Genomic DNA, 14,408 nt, shown 5'->3' on the forward strand with positions numbered 1-14,408 from the left:
TTTTAATGTTGGGGTCCACATTTCTTTTAGTTCTTGTGGGTCTCATATTTTTAAATGAGTCATCCTCAATTATAAAGTTTTATTTTTTTGGTTACAACCTCTATGTGACCCACGCATGCCTTTCTTGAAAAGGATGGGTTTGTAATTTGTGTAAAATTAGAGGGGTATGACAAAATTGGTGCAATCCGTTGCTTAGGGATCATGGCATTCCACATTGAGCGATTCTACCTAGATCCATGTTCTCTATGATGGGCTGAGAAATACTAGATCAAAACAATTGATTTGTTTATAAAAAGGGTAGTCGTGCCCTTCCTTATGTACGCTAGATTTAATCGCCATCATATTTATTTAGTATAAAAGGAAGTGGCAGTACTTCTTTTTCCACTGTATTGGTTATTCTTTTTCAGGTTAATTGAAGATTGCACAAGGATTGAGCTTTACAGTCATTTCGTCTTCCCGAACGGGCATATCCTTTTACGTTTTGAATTTGTTAATCCTCGTGACCTTTGTTCCTCTAGATCCTGGATTTTTAGTCTGAATTCTTGTTCAAGGGTTTTTAAAACTCCCAACATCATAGACTAACGAACTATTATTTTAGTTTCCAAGCAATGTAATCTACTCCCTTATATAACCAATAGCGATTCCACACACGCACGCACACACGCGCGCACACACACACACACACAAATTTTTGAAACAAACAAGGCTTATATATATAAAGAAAAAACTTATAAAAATAACCAAACGTCTTAGAATATGTAAAGAGAAACAACTAAGAGTTGAATACTACATTACAACAACTGTCATTAATATTACAAGAATTGGGAGTGATGACTTTCGAGGAATGAGAAGAAGGGTGTCTCTAAGGAAGAATGGAGAAAATAGTTTGTAATAAGGTTAGAATTATAATTATGAAGGCAGCAACAACTGAAATGATTGACCAAGGAGTATTGAAATAATTATGCATCAACATTGCACGCCATTTAGGCAAATCAGTTCGGCAATATTTATTAACTCGGTGGTGCAGCCCATCGTAATAAACATCCACATTCATTACCTCTTTTCCAAGCCTATTTACGACACGCGCAACTTCTTCATGGTCCCAGCTGTAGGTCTCCATAATCCCTTTATTTCTAAGTAATCTTACATCCTTGGGAGAGTTAATGAGGATATCCAGAAATCTAACATAAGAATTGATCTGACTCGTATAACCACGACCATATTCCTCCAAGGAAATGAGATTTTGGAGAAGACAACTTGTTGTTTTTCCCAAAAAGAAAGGAGGGATTTCTAACACACCTGTATGTTCATTGAATGTGATGTCCAGTAGTCCACCGTTACCATTGTCCTTCTTCTTGAAATCCACTCCTGCCTCCCAAAGATCTGTGGCAGAATAAGTGTGTCCCCATGTTGGAGAAGTATCGACATCTTTCGATTGATAGGGGGGAAGGAGAAAATTGCGTATCAAGTCCAATATATGTTTGCCATGGATGCCAGATTGTACTTGAAATCTTTTAATTGTAGGTAATATACTTTGAAAGTAACACATTACAAGTTCGTTGAGTGAGCGATTTCCTTCCTTGGAGACCCTAGTTAGGTTGAACAAACGATCCAAGATAAAAATAGGAATCTGATTTTCAAGTAATATGAAATCTTTTTTTAATCTAGGAATCATCCAACTTGTACCTAAGAAAGGGTCTTCTTCGTCCATCTCCAATTCCTCTGCAAATAAGTAAAATCTCTCAAGGATAAAACAACCGTCAAGTAACATCATTTCTATAAATTCTTCAGTATTGAGATTGATTGATTCTGCATAGCAATCACGAGCTTCTTTCTCCATCTCCCTGATGACTTTGACCCATTCCTCCAAATTTGCCGAATTTCGAGAGAGGGAAGAATGCAAATACCACTTTTTATGTTCTTCCATGATTTGTAAGCTTTCTTTTCCACGATGAAAAGGGCCAATAGATACTACTTCAGGTATAAACATCTCTTCTTTTCCTTGTCGATGAATTGGGGAAACTTTATAGATACTTGGATGTTGTGAAGGTTTTGGTTGAATTTTTCTCTTGATCGACTCAGCTAATATTTTGTCAGCATCTTCAATTTCAAAAGAAATATGAATTTCTCCCATTCTTTCATCACTTTCATTGTTGTTTGACATCTTTATCCCTGCTTACTTTAACCAAACATGCCAAAGGTTATTTAAAAATAAATAGTATGGTCAAAAATTCAATTGCATTGTTCAAATATTGATTATGTGAACATCAGAAATACTAGGGGTACACATTAGATTGGGTAAATCCGAAAATCGAACCAATCCGAGCCTTTTGGATTGGATTGGTTTGGGTGCGGATTGTCAAAAAAAAATCTTATTAATTTAGTTCAATTCCAGATTAGGGGTATAATAGAACCGAACCAATCCGAGAATCGAACCAATTTATATATATATATATATATATATATATATATATATATATATATATATATATATATATATATATATGTATAGATAAAAATCATTTCGTAGTTTTGTTCTTTTATTCTCTCTCTTTCTCTCTCTCAACTATGTTAATGTGTTAGAGGTAACTCATCAAAATCTTTAACTTCATTTCCTCTGTTATTTTACTATCAAAAACTCATGTGTCCCTTTACTTTTACTTACAAGGCAACAAGCAACATTTGATTTCGACTTTGAATAAATAACAATCAACATTTAATTTTAAGAATGACTTTGATTTTCAATCATCTCTTACAAGGTAAGTGTTAAATGATTTTTATTTTTAATTTGTTATGCATGATGCTTTGTTTAATATTTGTTTTGCTTAGTTTTAAGTTTTAACTATTTTAATTTTACCATTGAACATAATAAGTATGAGAACCGATCCGAACTAATTTGAACCAAGATTGATTTGGATTGGTTCGGTTCTAAATATGTAGAACTGATCATGTTTGGATCGATTTCAATTTTGTCAAAATCCGAACCAATCATCAATAGATTCATCATTTAACAAAAATTGCTTAACTTTTTATAAATTTCCATGTTCAATACAATCTAAGAAAATCCATCAATAGTAGGGCTGTCAATTGATCTGATCTGTTCCAAACTTCGGTCCTAGACTGAAGATTTGGATTCCAATGAGGACCCCCGATCAGGTAAGGTTCTATTCCCATAACTTATTGGAACGCGTTAACATCAACCATGTCCGGATCTAATAGGGGCATGTCCAATAAAATGTGAGAATGTATGGAAATTGTATTATATATTTTATTTAAATAATGAAGTTCGTTTATATTGAATGGGTTTGGCTTGATCTGGTCTCGGACCTGATCTAATTGACAGTGTATTGGGTCTGGATCCTATTATTGAGATTAGATATGAGTTCACCAGATCCAATCTCGTCTATTGAAATTTGTCTAAAAAACCATAGCAATTACTAAATTATCAATTTCAATTTCTATGTTACTCCAGCATGACTCATTACTAAATTATCATACCTTTAATAGCAATTAAAATATATCCTTCTCCTAGCTTAAGAATCATAATCACAAGATCATCCATCATGAACCATAATTTAGGACAAAAGAGAGAAGAGAGAGAGGGAGATTAATGGTGTTACACTGTTACTTGTTTTGGATACAAAGTGAGTGTTGTACGCTTGTTTATATTGGTTCTTTAGGATACTGAATAGACAGGATTGACCCTAAACAAGAGCTGAAATGGTAATCTTTTAGGGGTATAGTAGTAAAATCAAATTTAAATATATTTATTATATGCAAATCATATAGCGGGTCAGCCTATTAAAAACGTCACATATGGGTGAGGGACATTATTATATATACATTTTTTTAAATATACAATTGGGCTATATTTTATAAATATTCATTTATTATATGCAAATCATTTGTTTATATTATTGGTTCTCTAGTAAGTATGGATTCCCTCATTAAACCTTACCAATGCATTATAAGATTCAATCTGATATCTTACAAGTTTGGGTTATCAAAGAATCTCAAGAACTTGCTCTCAACAATAGTGTTGTTTTCTTCTTTTTTTTTTTTTTATATAAGTAACAAAATGGTATTAATTGCTTTGGATAGAAAGTGGAAAGTGTTGAACACTTGTTTATATTGGTTCTTTAGGGTATACTGAATAGACGAGATTGACTCTAGGGGTATTATAGTAATATCAAATTTAAATATATTAAGTAGGGTAATATTAATTTTCAAAATCTCATGGGGATGTTACCATATTTCTTTTAGTGGAAAGATAATGGTATGTTGGTCTTTGTGTAATTGCATTATTGTAAATATAAAAAATCTTATGAATATATTTATATAGTATTATTGGCATTAATTATCAAAGTATTTACTATTAAATCTAAAGACTAAAACATCCTTAAAATGTATTATGTATAACATAGCATACCTTCTCTTTCACCAAAAGTCAAAGTCCAAAACAAAAATGATAAATCAATCTCTACCAATACTGTAGTTTGAATTTGTGCATCTATGGAAAAAATGCTCAAGGTACCTCTATCAAATTATATTTCCATGATCGAAGTCCAACATAGTGAATCATCATCCCAGACTCAATCTCAAAGCCAAATCATTTCTAAGCTCGAATTTGACACAATAAATAACGAACTAGATCTATATTACTTTCAAACCCAACATAGAACATATCAAACTTGACCCATATCACCAATTTCTCATGCAGATATTACTAAATTATCATAACTTTAATGGCAACTGAAATACACCCTTCTCCTAGTTTAAGAATCATAATCACAAGATCATCCATCATGAACTATAATTAAGGATAAAAGAGAGATGATTACCTCTGGGCGAATACCGGGGAGAGAGAAAGAGACAGAGATTAATGGTGTTAATTGCTTTGGATGCAAAGTGAAAGTGTAGTACGCTTGTTTATATTGTTTATATTAATTTAGTTTGCTTACAATTTATATCTAGCCAATATAGATCTGATCCAATTGTCATTGGATTGGGTCTGGATCATGTTATTGATATCTGAACAGAGTCCGATCCAATGCTTATTGGATCAGCTTCAGATCTGATCCATTCCTAATTGGATTGGTCCCAAATGCATTCAATGCAATCTGGATTCGATCCATTAACAGTGCTAATTAATAGAATCATTCAGTGAGTGATGTTCGTATGGTGTGTTCTCTGTTATTGATAAACTGCAGTAACTTATTGTATTATTATTCAATTGGATAGAGAGGCATTGCAAACATGGTAACGAAAAACAGTATTTGAACCGGACATCTCAAACATATCGGAAAACTAGTGAGAGATAATTCGGTACTTGGCATGGACTAGACGAGATCTAAAATCGAGTTTTAAAACCATGTTCTAAAGTAAGAATTATAATCACAAGATCATCCATCATGAAGCATAATTTAGGAAAAAAGAGAGATGATTACCTGGCCCAATACAGAGACGAAAAACCCAAAATTTGAAGAGGAAGCAGAGAGAGAGAGAGATTATTACTGTTTATTGCTTTGGATGCAAAGTGAAAAGTATTGTGCAATTATTGAGAGAGAGACAATTGTGCAATCATTTATGTTGATTTTTATGAATACTGAATGGATAAGATTGACCCTAGATAAGAGTTGAAATAAACCAACACTTTCCTAATTAATTTAGCAAGATTTTAAGTCTTATTAAGGGTCGTTTTACTCAAATAGATAATCACGTTGGCAATCCAATATCACAACGCTCTAGATTTCATAGAAAAACTCAATTAAAAAAAAATATCAAAAAAACTTTTGTAATTGATCCTAGGTTTTGAAAATATACAACTACTAAACTTCCACGTTAACTCTGAAATTTAAAATTAAAATCAATGATGGAAACTAAAAAAAAAAATTCAAAGTTTATAAAAATTTGTCATCTATAAACTTAAAGCATCTGATCATGGATTTTGATGCCACAAAATGAGCCCTAACTGTAAAATTAAAAATTAAAATAATATTTTTTTTTAAAATTCTTAAAATTTTGTCTTATACAACATTGAAGCATCCGATCATGATTTGGGATGTCACAAGTTAAGCCCAAGACTCATGGTAAGGATGAAATTTTTTACTTAGAAAGATTAGTCAGACTTAAAATTATAATCGTTTAGGATTAACTTAGTAAGAAGGCTTGCCGTTCAAGAAATCAATGCCCCACCTTTAACTTTTAAGAAGTAAAAATGATCTGACACCAAATTAGAGTGATTATAAAATGCTCCTAATTTGAGTGGTTATACAATGTACCTACTTTTATATTTAAGGAGTAAAAGTGATTTGACACGAAATGTGAGTGGTTGTAAAATGCCCGACCCTAGGGCTAGCTCGAGCACCCGTCATTTACGCGGCAGCCAAAGACCCCGCAAAGATACAAGACTCCCAATTTTTTTATTTTTATATATAATAAAAAAATTTGAGCCAAGCATATTTAGGATGGATATCTTCTATTCACTTTAGAATATTTACGGAGGAATTCAATTATTTATTTATTAAAATAGACATTTCTGATTTTAAAATAACCAAAAAATAAAATAGGAGATAAGATTTCCTAAATCCATGCCGAGCATAAGACCCCCCAAAATGTGACTTTAATTGCCTCCCATGTTAGAAAGAGGTAGTTCCAATTTTCAAATAAAAACTAATAAAAAAATATCCAAAATCTCCTATTTCCTAGGATTTCTTAATTAGAGCATAAAACCCCCAAAAATGTTAACGTAATTACCTTGCACCTTGGAAATAGATAGTTCCAACTTCCAAATATAAAATAATAAGACCCTCAAAATCTCTTATTTCCTAGGATTTCTTAATTAGTTTCTACTAGAACAAAATTAAACTTACTGGGAGTGTCGTTGTTGTCAGATAGATTTTCAAATCTTCATCCTTCTTTTGCATACTGAGTATGAGTGGCTCTCCGAGGTATTTCTTAAAGTTCTAGAAAGGTGTTTCACATTCCTCAATCCATTTGAATCCCCTTCCTTTCTTTAACAATTCAAACAGTGGTCAACACCCATCTGACACTCTTGAGTGAATCTGTTCAAATCCCTTATCCTTACAGTCAAAGTTTGCACTTGTCTCAGGTTCTTTGGACTCAGCATGTCAATTAACGAGCAAATTTGGTCCTGATTAGCCTCTATACACCTTTGTGTAATAAATCAAACACCCCAAAAGTATTGTTTTCAAATTGAACTTATACTTAAGAAATTATATTCTAACAAAGTAATATTCAAATAATAAACAATCATTCATTTTCTAGTTGAAAAATATAGGGTTTTACGGTTTGTATAAAAATATAAGGTTTTCGAATACGAAATGAGAGAAAAGGAAGAGACATTGACAAAACAATTGTAGAGGAAGGGGAGGTAAAAAATAAATGAGAGGTAGAAAAGTTAAAAATAAGGGTTTTAGGGTTTGTATAAAGAAATGATAAGTAATAGAAATCAGGATTTTGAGAAAGGTATTTTAGGAATTGTAGACACCCGAATTTGAGCGGGTCCTCGACGCAAAAATGCCAAAATAGTGATAAAAGTTGCATCGGGCCCTCAAAGCCCAAACCCCCCAAAAGCCTTCTCTCAATGATCCAAGCCTACTCCCAAACCCAACACTATGCTACCCAAGCCCAACAATTCTTCTTAAACCCATGAACCCCAAAACCATCTCTCCACACCCAAACCCAACCTAAGCTAAGCCCATCACATAAAACCCAAACTATTCTCCTAAACCCAATCCAACATAAACCCAATTCAATCTAAACCCAATCCATCTTAAACCCAATCATAAGCCCAACTCATAACCTAAGCCCAAACCCAATCCAAACCATCATCATCACATCAAACCAATCACCAAGAGATGACACATGTCATCATCTCCTTCCACCTCCCTCATCTAATCAACTCAACCCATAACCCTACCCTAACCTAACCTATTCCCCATCCTCTCATCATCAACCACCAACATCATAACCCATAACCCTACCTAACCTAACCTATTCCCCATCCTCTCATCATCAACAACCAACAACTCAACCCATAACCCTACCCTAACCTAACCTATTCCCCATCCTCTCATCATCAACAACCCACAACTCAACCCATACCCTATACACCCTAACCTATCCCTCATTCTTTAACCACCCACATCACAACCCATACCTATCCATCACTTTTCCTTAAAACACTCCCATAAAATCACCTCAACCCATACCTCAACCCATACCTCTCATACTCTTCTCTTTAATCATCTAACCACCATCACCAATCAACTAATCTCTCCATCCCTCCATTTGCCACATGTCATCATCCCTTCAATCCTCTCAAAATCAAATCAATCACCACTCATCTCTCCAAATCAAACACCATACTTCTTCAACCATCTCAACACTCCTTCTCCAAACAACTCCCTTACACCACCACTCCTCCCATCAACCATCACTCATCTCATCCCACCAAACACTCTACCCAAATGGATTTGGGTAAAATCCAAACCATTTGGGTTAAAACACAACCCATTTCCATCATTACAAAAATACCCTCATTCTCATCTCAAATTTCATACCCTTTTCCTCTAAAACCCATGCCATTATCCACCATTCTAAACCCTCACCCTATTATACCCCTAAAATACATCCCAACTTCTATAAAAACCCCTTCATTCTCTTCCTACACAACTAATGAAAAATTAAGAAAAAATCCTCAAAATACTACAACTCTCTACTTTGCTCTCTTCACTACACTCAACTCTCATCTCATCTCAACACTCTACTCTCAACACCTCACTCTCAACTCAATTCAATCTCCTACAACTTCAAGCAAGTCCAAGTCAACTCAAAGGAAGGTCAAAGGAAGTCAAGGAAGGGTCAAGGTGGGTTCAACAAAAGGAACACCCCCTCTACATCCCCTCTTCTACTTTCCCTTTTCCCACACTTTGCACACACCACAATGATTTGAGTCCTTCAAGGGCCCCTTTTTCAATAAGGGTGCCCTCAATGGACTAAATCAATATCAAAGCCCCTCACACTTGAGGGCACACCTCAAACCATTTTCGATTTTATTTTCTTTATTTTAAAAATGACCGGATCCGAGGTTACCACCTATGGTGGGTGGAGTAGGGTGCCTAACACCTTCCCTACTCCATAAATGGACCCCCTTACCTTCGAATCAAAGGTTGGACCATACACCTTATCTTACGAGAGTCAACAAAAATGGCAAAATGACATGAGTTTTCAAAAAATACAAATCCGGGTGACCATTCACACCCCTTTACCAATTTGAATGGTGGCGACTCCAAAACACCCCAAAGTGGAGGGAGGTTTGAAAAATATTCGAAAAGCCGTGTCCACAGGAATAAAAAAAAAATCAGATTTCAAAAGTTTCATCCAGCATCCCTCCATCGTTGATCAAAACTTCCGAATTTTGTTTATTTAGTCTGAAATTTGAACCAAAATAAATGGAAACAAAACTTCTAAAGTCTGAATTTTCAAGGTGGACCACTTCAATTCAAATTTTAGAACTGTTACCAAACACAACACTAAACCTTCTTAAAAGGTAATCTTCTCTTATTAAGTCCATCTCATGCATACACTTTGCACACAACCTACTTTAAAAATGATTACAACAAAAGTGTAAGTCCCTATAGATTTTTATTCAATCTTTAAAGCCAACAAAAATAGTCCAACAATGGACAAAAATTTCATATATAAAATTTGATTCTAATATAGTTTTGTTTAATCCATGAACATCACTTAAGGATCAAACTAACAAATAAAGTTTCCTCGAGAATCACATAAATTGTTTTGAAGCTTTGGGATCCTAAATGATAAAATCCATATAGATTTTCATCAAAGTTTCAAGCTCAAAAAAAAAAAAAAAAAAAAAAAAAAAAAAAAAAAAACAAACAAACTAGCAAGCACCTACTTCTACTGGGACTTGCTTATCATCTTGATCTGCTATTTTCTATAAATAAACTATAGTAAATTTTCTTAATATTTTTTTATAACTTCTTCTATCTTTAAACCCCAAAATTGAGTTTTTAATGTCACATTTGATCCATTATCGATAACCATCTTTGGATGGGAGGGACAAAGTGCCTAATACATTTCTTGCCCCTCAATCGAACTCCTTTATCATAGATTCTCTAGGAAGACCTTTGCCCTATCCTTTGGATATGAGAGTAACTAAAAGTTAAAGAAAATAGATTTCAAAACATTTCATATGGTGTTTATTCACACATTAATTGAATGGTGGCAACTCCTAAATCCATGTAGATGAGTTCAAAATCCCAAAGATTTCGAAGCTCGCGTAATTACAGGTGTCATAGAGAATAATTTGTACTTTCACGATCTATCATTAGTGCTACTTTGAGATTAATTGAAAGTAAAAGTTCATACCAAAAATTAGTTTTGATAATATGCGTGGCTACTCAACTTTAAAGGTTACAACCCATGTTGTTTATTTTTCTTAAAATACTCAAATGCATGAATGAGTCAAGTGGGAGATTGTTGGTTCGATTTTAATATGGTCCACAGTTTCTTTTAGTTCTTGTGGGTCTCATATTTTTAAATGAGTCATCCTCAATTGCAAAGTTTTTTTTTTCGTTACAACCTCTCTACGACCGACGCATGCCTTTTCTAAAAGGATGGGTTTGCAATTTGTGTAAAATAAAAGGGGTATGATAAAATTGGTGCAGTACCAATTGCTTAGCGATCATGGTATTCCACATTGAGCAATTCTACCCGGATCCATGTTCTCTGTGATGGGCTGAGAAATACTAGATCAAACCAATTGATTTGTTTATAAAAAGGGTAGTCCTCCCCTTCCAATGTACGCTAGATTTAATCTCGATCATATTTAGCACAAAAGGAAATGGCAGTACTTCATTTTCCACTGTATTGGTTATTCTTTTTCAGGTTAATTGAAAATTGCACAAGGATTGAGCTTTATTTGGCATCGGATCTTATAGCCACTATACAGTCATTTCGTCTTCCCAAAGAGGCATATTATTTACATTTTGGATTCGTTAATCCTTGTGACCTTTGTTCCTCTAGATCCTGGATTTTTAGTCTTAATTCTTGTTCAAGGGTTAAAATCCCCAACATCATAGACTAATGAACTATTATTTTACTTTCCAAGCAGTGTAAACAGTAGCGATTCCACATGCACAAACAGACACATTTCTTAATGAAACATGGCTCACTGAAAGTACAAAAATAAACAAATTGAATCATTAAGAAAATTAACAAAATATATTCAATTTCCCCATAAGGGTTCCACATAATCATTAGAAAAAAAAATTTATTGACCAAAATATGGCATTCATTAATATATAAAAATAACCAAACATCTTAGAATATGTAAAGAGAAACAACTAAGAGTTGAATATGTAGAAAATATTGAATTTTATTGATAATTCTTGGATGATTCTTACAAAAGCCCTAGTAGGGTATTTATAGACATTACATCAACCAAGATATATGAAACTACATAATATAAATATTCTAGAATATGCCAATTGATATATTCTAAATATCAATATATATTCTAAAATATCCTTCATCACAATCTTCCATTTGTGATGAGATACACTAACAATAATACAGTGTATCTCATGTATCTTAATACAGTGCATCTTATTCTCTAACATCCTCCCGCAATTGCATAGTCCTTTGAAAAAGGAATATGCAATTGATTTTTTTGAATAATTGCTTGATCTCATTAATAGATTTGTTCATTGATTGTCAAAGTGCCAATCGTGCTTGCTGGTGGTCACCGTCTATCTATGAAGTCCATCACTGTCGCATCCCGCTCTTTTTGAGTCTGTCGGAGCCGGTAGTTTATTAGACCAGATCTGTCATGATCTCTCCCAAAAGCATAAAAAGTAGGATTGTGCCATTTAAATGAAAAAACTCTCGTTGGAGAGATTTTATATAGGAAAAAAAAATGAGATCATGTAATGTGAATGTGTGAAATTGGGAAATTTGTAGAGATATAGCAGGAGTTGTGATTTTTATTGGAAAAACAAAAAACCTAGAATAATAGAAAAGAAGAAAATAAAAGATATCTAGATCCGAAATATAGAGAAAGACGGTATTTTTATTGAAAAAAATACTAATAACATAACAAAATGATTAAGGTTCGGCGATGGCGCCACCGCCATCGCCGAAGAACAGCACACCAAGATCGATGTGCTCAGTGGAGTTTGAGCTCTGATACCATGTAAAAATATGAATTTTATTGATAATACTTGGATGATTCTTACAAAAGCCCTAGTAGGGTATTTATAGACATGACATCAACCAAGATATATGAAAACTACCTAATATAAATATTCTAGAATATCCCAATTGATATATTCTAAATCAATATATATTCTAAAATATCCTTCATCACAATCTTCCATTTGTGATGAGATACACTAACAATGATACAGTGTATCTCATGTATCTTAATACAATGCATCTTATTCTCTAACAGAATACATGTAATCAAAAGGATAATTACTACAATACAACTGTTCATTGATATTACAAGAGCTGTGTGTGACTTTGGAGGAATGAGAAGAAGGGTGTCTCTAAGGAAGAATGGAGAAAATAGTTTGTAATAAGGTTAGAATTATAATTATGAAGGCAGCAACAACTGAAATGATTGACCAAGGAGTGTTGAAATAACTATGCATCAAGATTGCCCGCCATTTAGGCCAATCAGTTTGGCAATATTATTAACTCGGTGGTACACATCCCATCGTAATAAAAATCCACATATGGTAGATCTTTTCCAAGCCTATTTACAACATGTGCAACCTCTTCATGGTCCCTGACGGTCTCCATAAGCCCTTTATTACAAAGTAATCTTACATCCTTGGGAGAGTCAATGAGGATATCCATAAATCTAACATAAGATTCGATCTGAGTCATATAATCACGACCATATTCCTCCAAGCAAATGAGATTTTGGAGAAGACAACTTGTTGCTTTTCCCAAATAGAAAGGAGGGATTTCTAACACCCCTGTATGTTCATTGAATGTGATGTCCAGTGGTCCACCATTACCATTGTCCTTCTTCTTGAAATCCACTCCTGCCTCCCAAAGATCTGTGGCAGAATAAGTGTGTCCCCATGTTGGAGAATCGTCGACATCTTGTGCTTGATAGGGGGGAAGGAGAAAATTGCGTATCAAGTCCAATATATGTTTGCCACGGATGCTAGATTGTACTTGGAATCTTTTAATTGTAGGTAATATACTATCAAACTAGCACATTACAAGTTCATTGAGTGAGCGATTTCCTTCGTTTGAGACCCTAGTTAGGTTGAACAAACGGTCCAAATAAAAAAAGGAATCTGATTTTCAAGTAATATGAAATCTTTTTTTAATACAGTAGTCATCCAACTTGTACTTGAGAAGGGGATCACTTCGGCCATCTCAAATTCCTTTGCATATGAGTAGAATCTCTCAAGGATAAAACAACCGTCAAGTAACATCATTTCTATAAATTCTTCAGTACTAAGGTTGATTGATTCTGCATAGCAATCACGAGCTTTTTTCTCCATCTCCCTGATGGCTTTTACCCATTCCTCCAAAGTTGCTGAATTTTGAGAGAGGGAAGCATGCAAATACCACTTTTTATGTTCTCCATGATTTGTAAACTTTCTTTTCCACGATGAAAAGGGCCAATAGATACTACTTGAGGTAAGAACATGTCTTTGTTGGCTTTGTGGAGCCTAGTTATATTTTGATCCGGTTGACGACCCGACCCGACCCGAATAATGTTTGCGTGGTATTTTGATGGGATATTTTCTGAGGCTTAATCCATGGAGTGGGGCCCGTTTTGTAACCCATTGTGTATCTTGTGCGCAGTATATAGAAGCTGTTTTTTGGTGATTAGGGTTTTTAGGTTTTGGTGGTCGTCTTTGAGACTGTAGCCGCACTTTTGTAATTCTTCTCGAAATAGTGAAAATCTCTCTACAACTCCGTGGACGTAGGCAAATTGCCGAACCACGTAAATACTGTCTTGTGCGTGTGATTGTTTTCTTTTTCGACGTGTGTGTTTTTTCTCTATTTCTTGTTTCTCACAGGTTGGGAATTTCGGGTCGAATTCCTAACAGTCTTCTTGTCCTTCTTGAAGAATTGGGGAAACTCTATAGATACATGGATGTTGTGAAGGTTTTGGATGAATTTTTCTCTTGATCGACTCAGCTAATATTTTGTCGGCCACATCTTCAATTTCAGAAGAAACATGAATTTCTATTCTTTCATCACTTCCATTCTTGTTTAACATCTTTATCCCAGTTTGCTTTAATCAAACATGCAAAGGTTATTTAAAAAATAAATAGTAAGGTTAAACATACAAATTCATTGTCAAAATATTAACTTTGTATATGAGAAAG

General features: G+C 34.1%; 2 protein-coding genes across 5 annotated transcripts; both read right to left on the minus strand.

Annotated features, from left to right (window-relative positions):
* Positions 1 to 710: 710 nt before the first annotated feature.
* On the minus strand, positions 711 to 5,588 carry LOC147381025 (UPF0481 protein At3g47200-like). Of its 4 annotated transcripts, none has more exons than XM_086430932.1 (2): positions 5,448 to 5,588; positions 711 to 2,179 (listed from the first exon to the last, which is right to left on the minus strand). In XM_086430932.1, the coding sequence occupies exon 2, from the start codon at positions 2,162 to 2,164 to the stop codon at positions 863 to 865; it is 1,302 nt and encodes a 433-aa protein (XP_086287058.1). In that variant the 5' UTR covers positions 2,165 to 2,179; positions 5,448 to 5,588; the 3' UTR covers positions 711 to 862. The 4 variants fall into 4 exon arrangements, with proteins under 4 accessions (XP_086287058.1, XP_086287059.1, XP_086287061.1 ...); XM_086430933.1 differs by having other exon boundaries at positions 711 to 2,172; positions 5,448 to 5,574; XM_086430935.1 differs by lacking the exon at positions 5,448 to 5,588 and adding an exon at positions 4,842 to 5,272 and having other exon boundaries at positions 711 to 2,172.
* A 6,565-nt stretch (positions 5,589 to 12,153) lies between these two features.
* Positions 12,154 to 13,571, minus strand: LOC147381026 (putative UPF0481 protein At3g02645). The gene is made up of 3 exons (XM_086430931.1): positions 13,418 to 13,571; positions 12,814 to 13,166; positions 12,154 to 12,231 (listed from the first exon to the last, which is right to left on the minus strand). The coding sequence occupies exons 1-3, from the start codon at positions 13,569 to 13,571 to the stop codon at positions 12,154 to 12,156; spliced, it is 585 nt and encodes a 194-aa protein (XP_086287057.1).
* Positions 13,572 to 14,408: the final 837 nt, after the last annotated feature.

The sequence above is a fragment of the Akebia trifoliata genome, unplaced genomic scaffold (genome assembly GCF_017979445.1).
Source record: "Akebia trifoliata isolate Shusen 1 unplaced genomic scaffold, ASM1797944v1 Contig00816, whole genome shotgun sequence".
Lineage (NCBI taxonomy): Eukaryota > Viridiplantae > Streptophyta > Magnoliopsida > Ranunculales > Lardizabalaceae > Akebia > Akebia trifoliata.

Excerpts from the sequence above, each read along its gene's own strand:
- LOC147381025 (XM_086430932.1), bottom strand. The coding sequence starts at position 2,164 with ATGTCAAACAACAATGAAAGTGATGAAAGAATGGGAGAAATTCATATT.
- LOC147381026 (XM_086430931.1), bottom strand. The coding sequence starts at position 13,571 with ATGGAGAAAAAAGCTCGTGATTGCTATGCAGAATCAATCAACCTTAGT. Across the intron at positions 13,167-13,417 it reads CGAAGTGATCCCCTTCTCAA|CACAAGATGTCGACGATTCT; the intron begins GTACAAGTTGGA and ends CCCCCTATCAAG. Across the intron at positions 12,232-12,813 it reads ATGAAGAGGTTGCACATGTT|AGCTCAAACTCCACTGAGCA; the intron begins GTAAATAGGCTT and ends ACATGGTATCAG.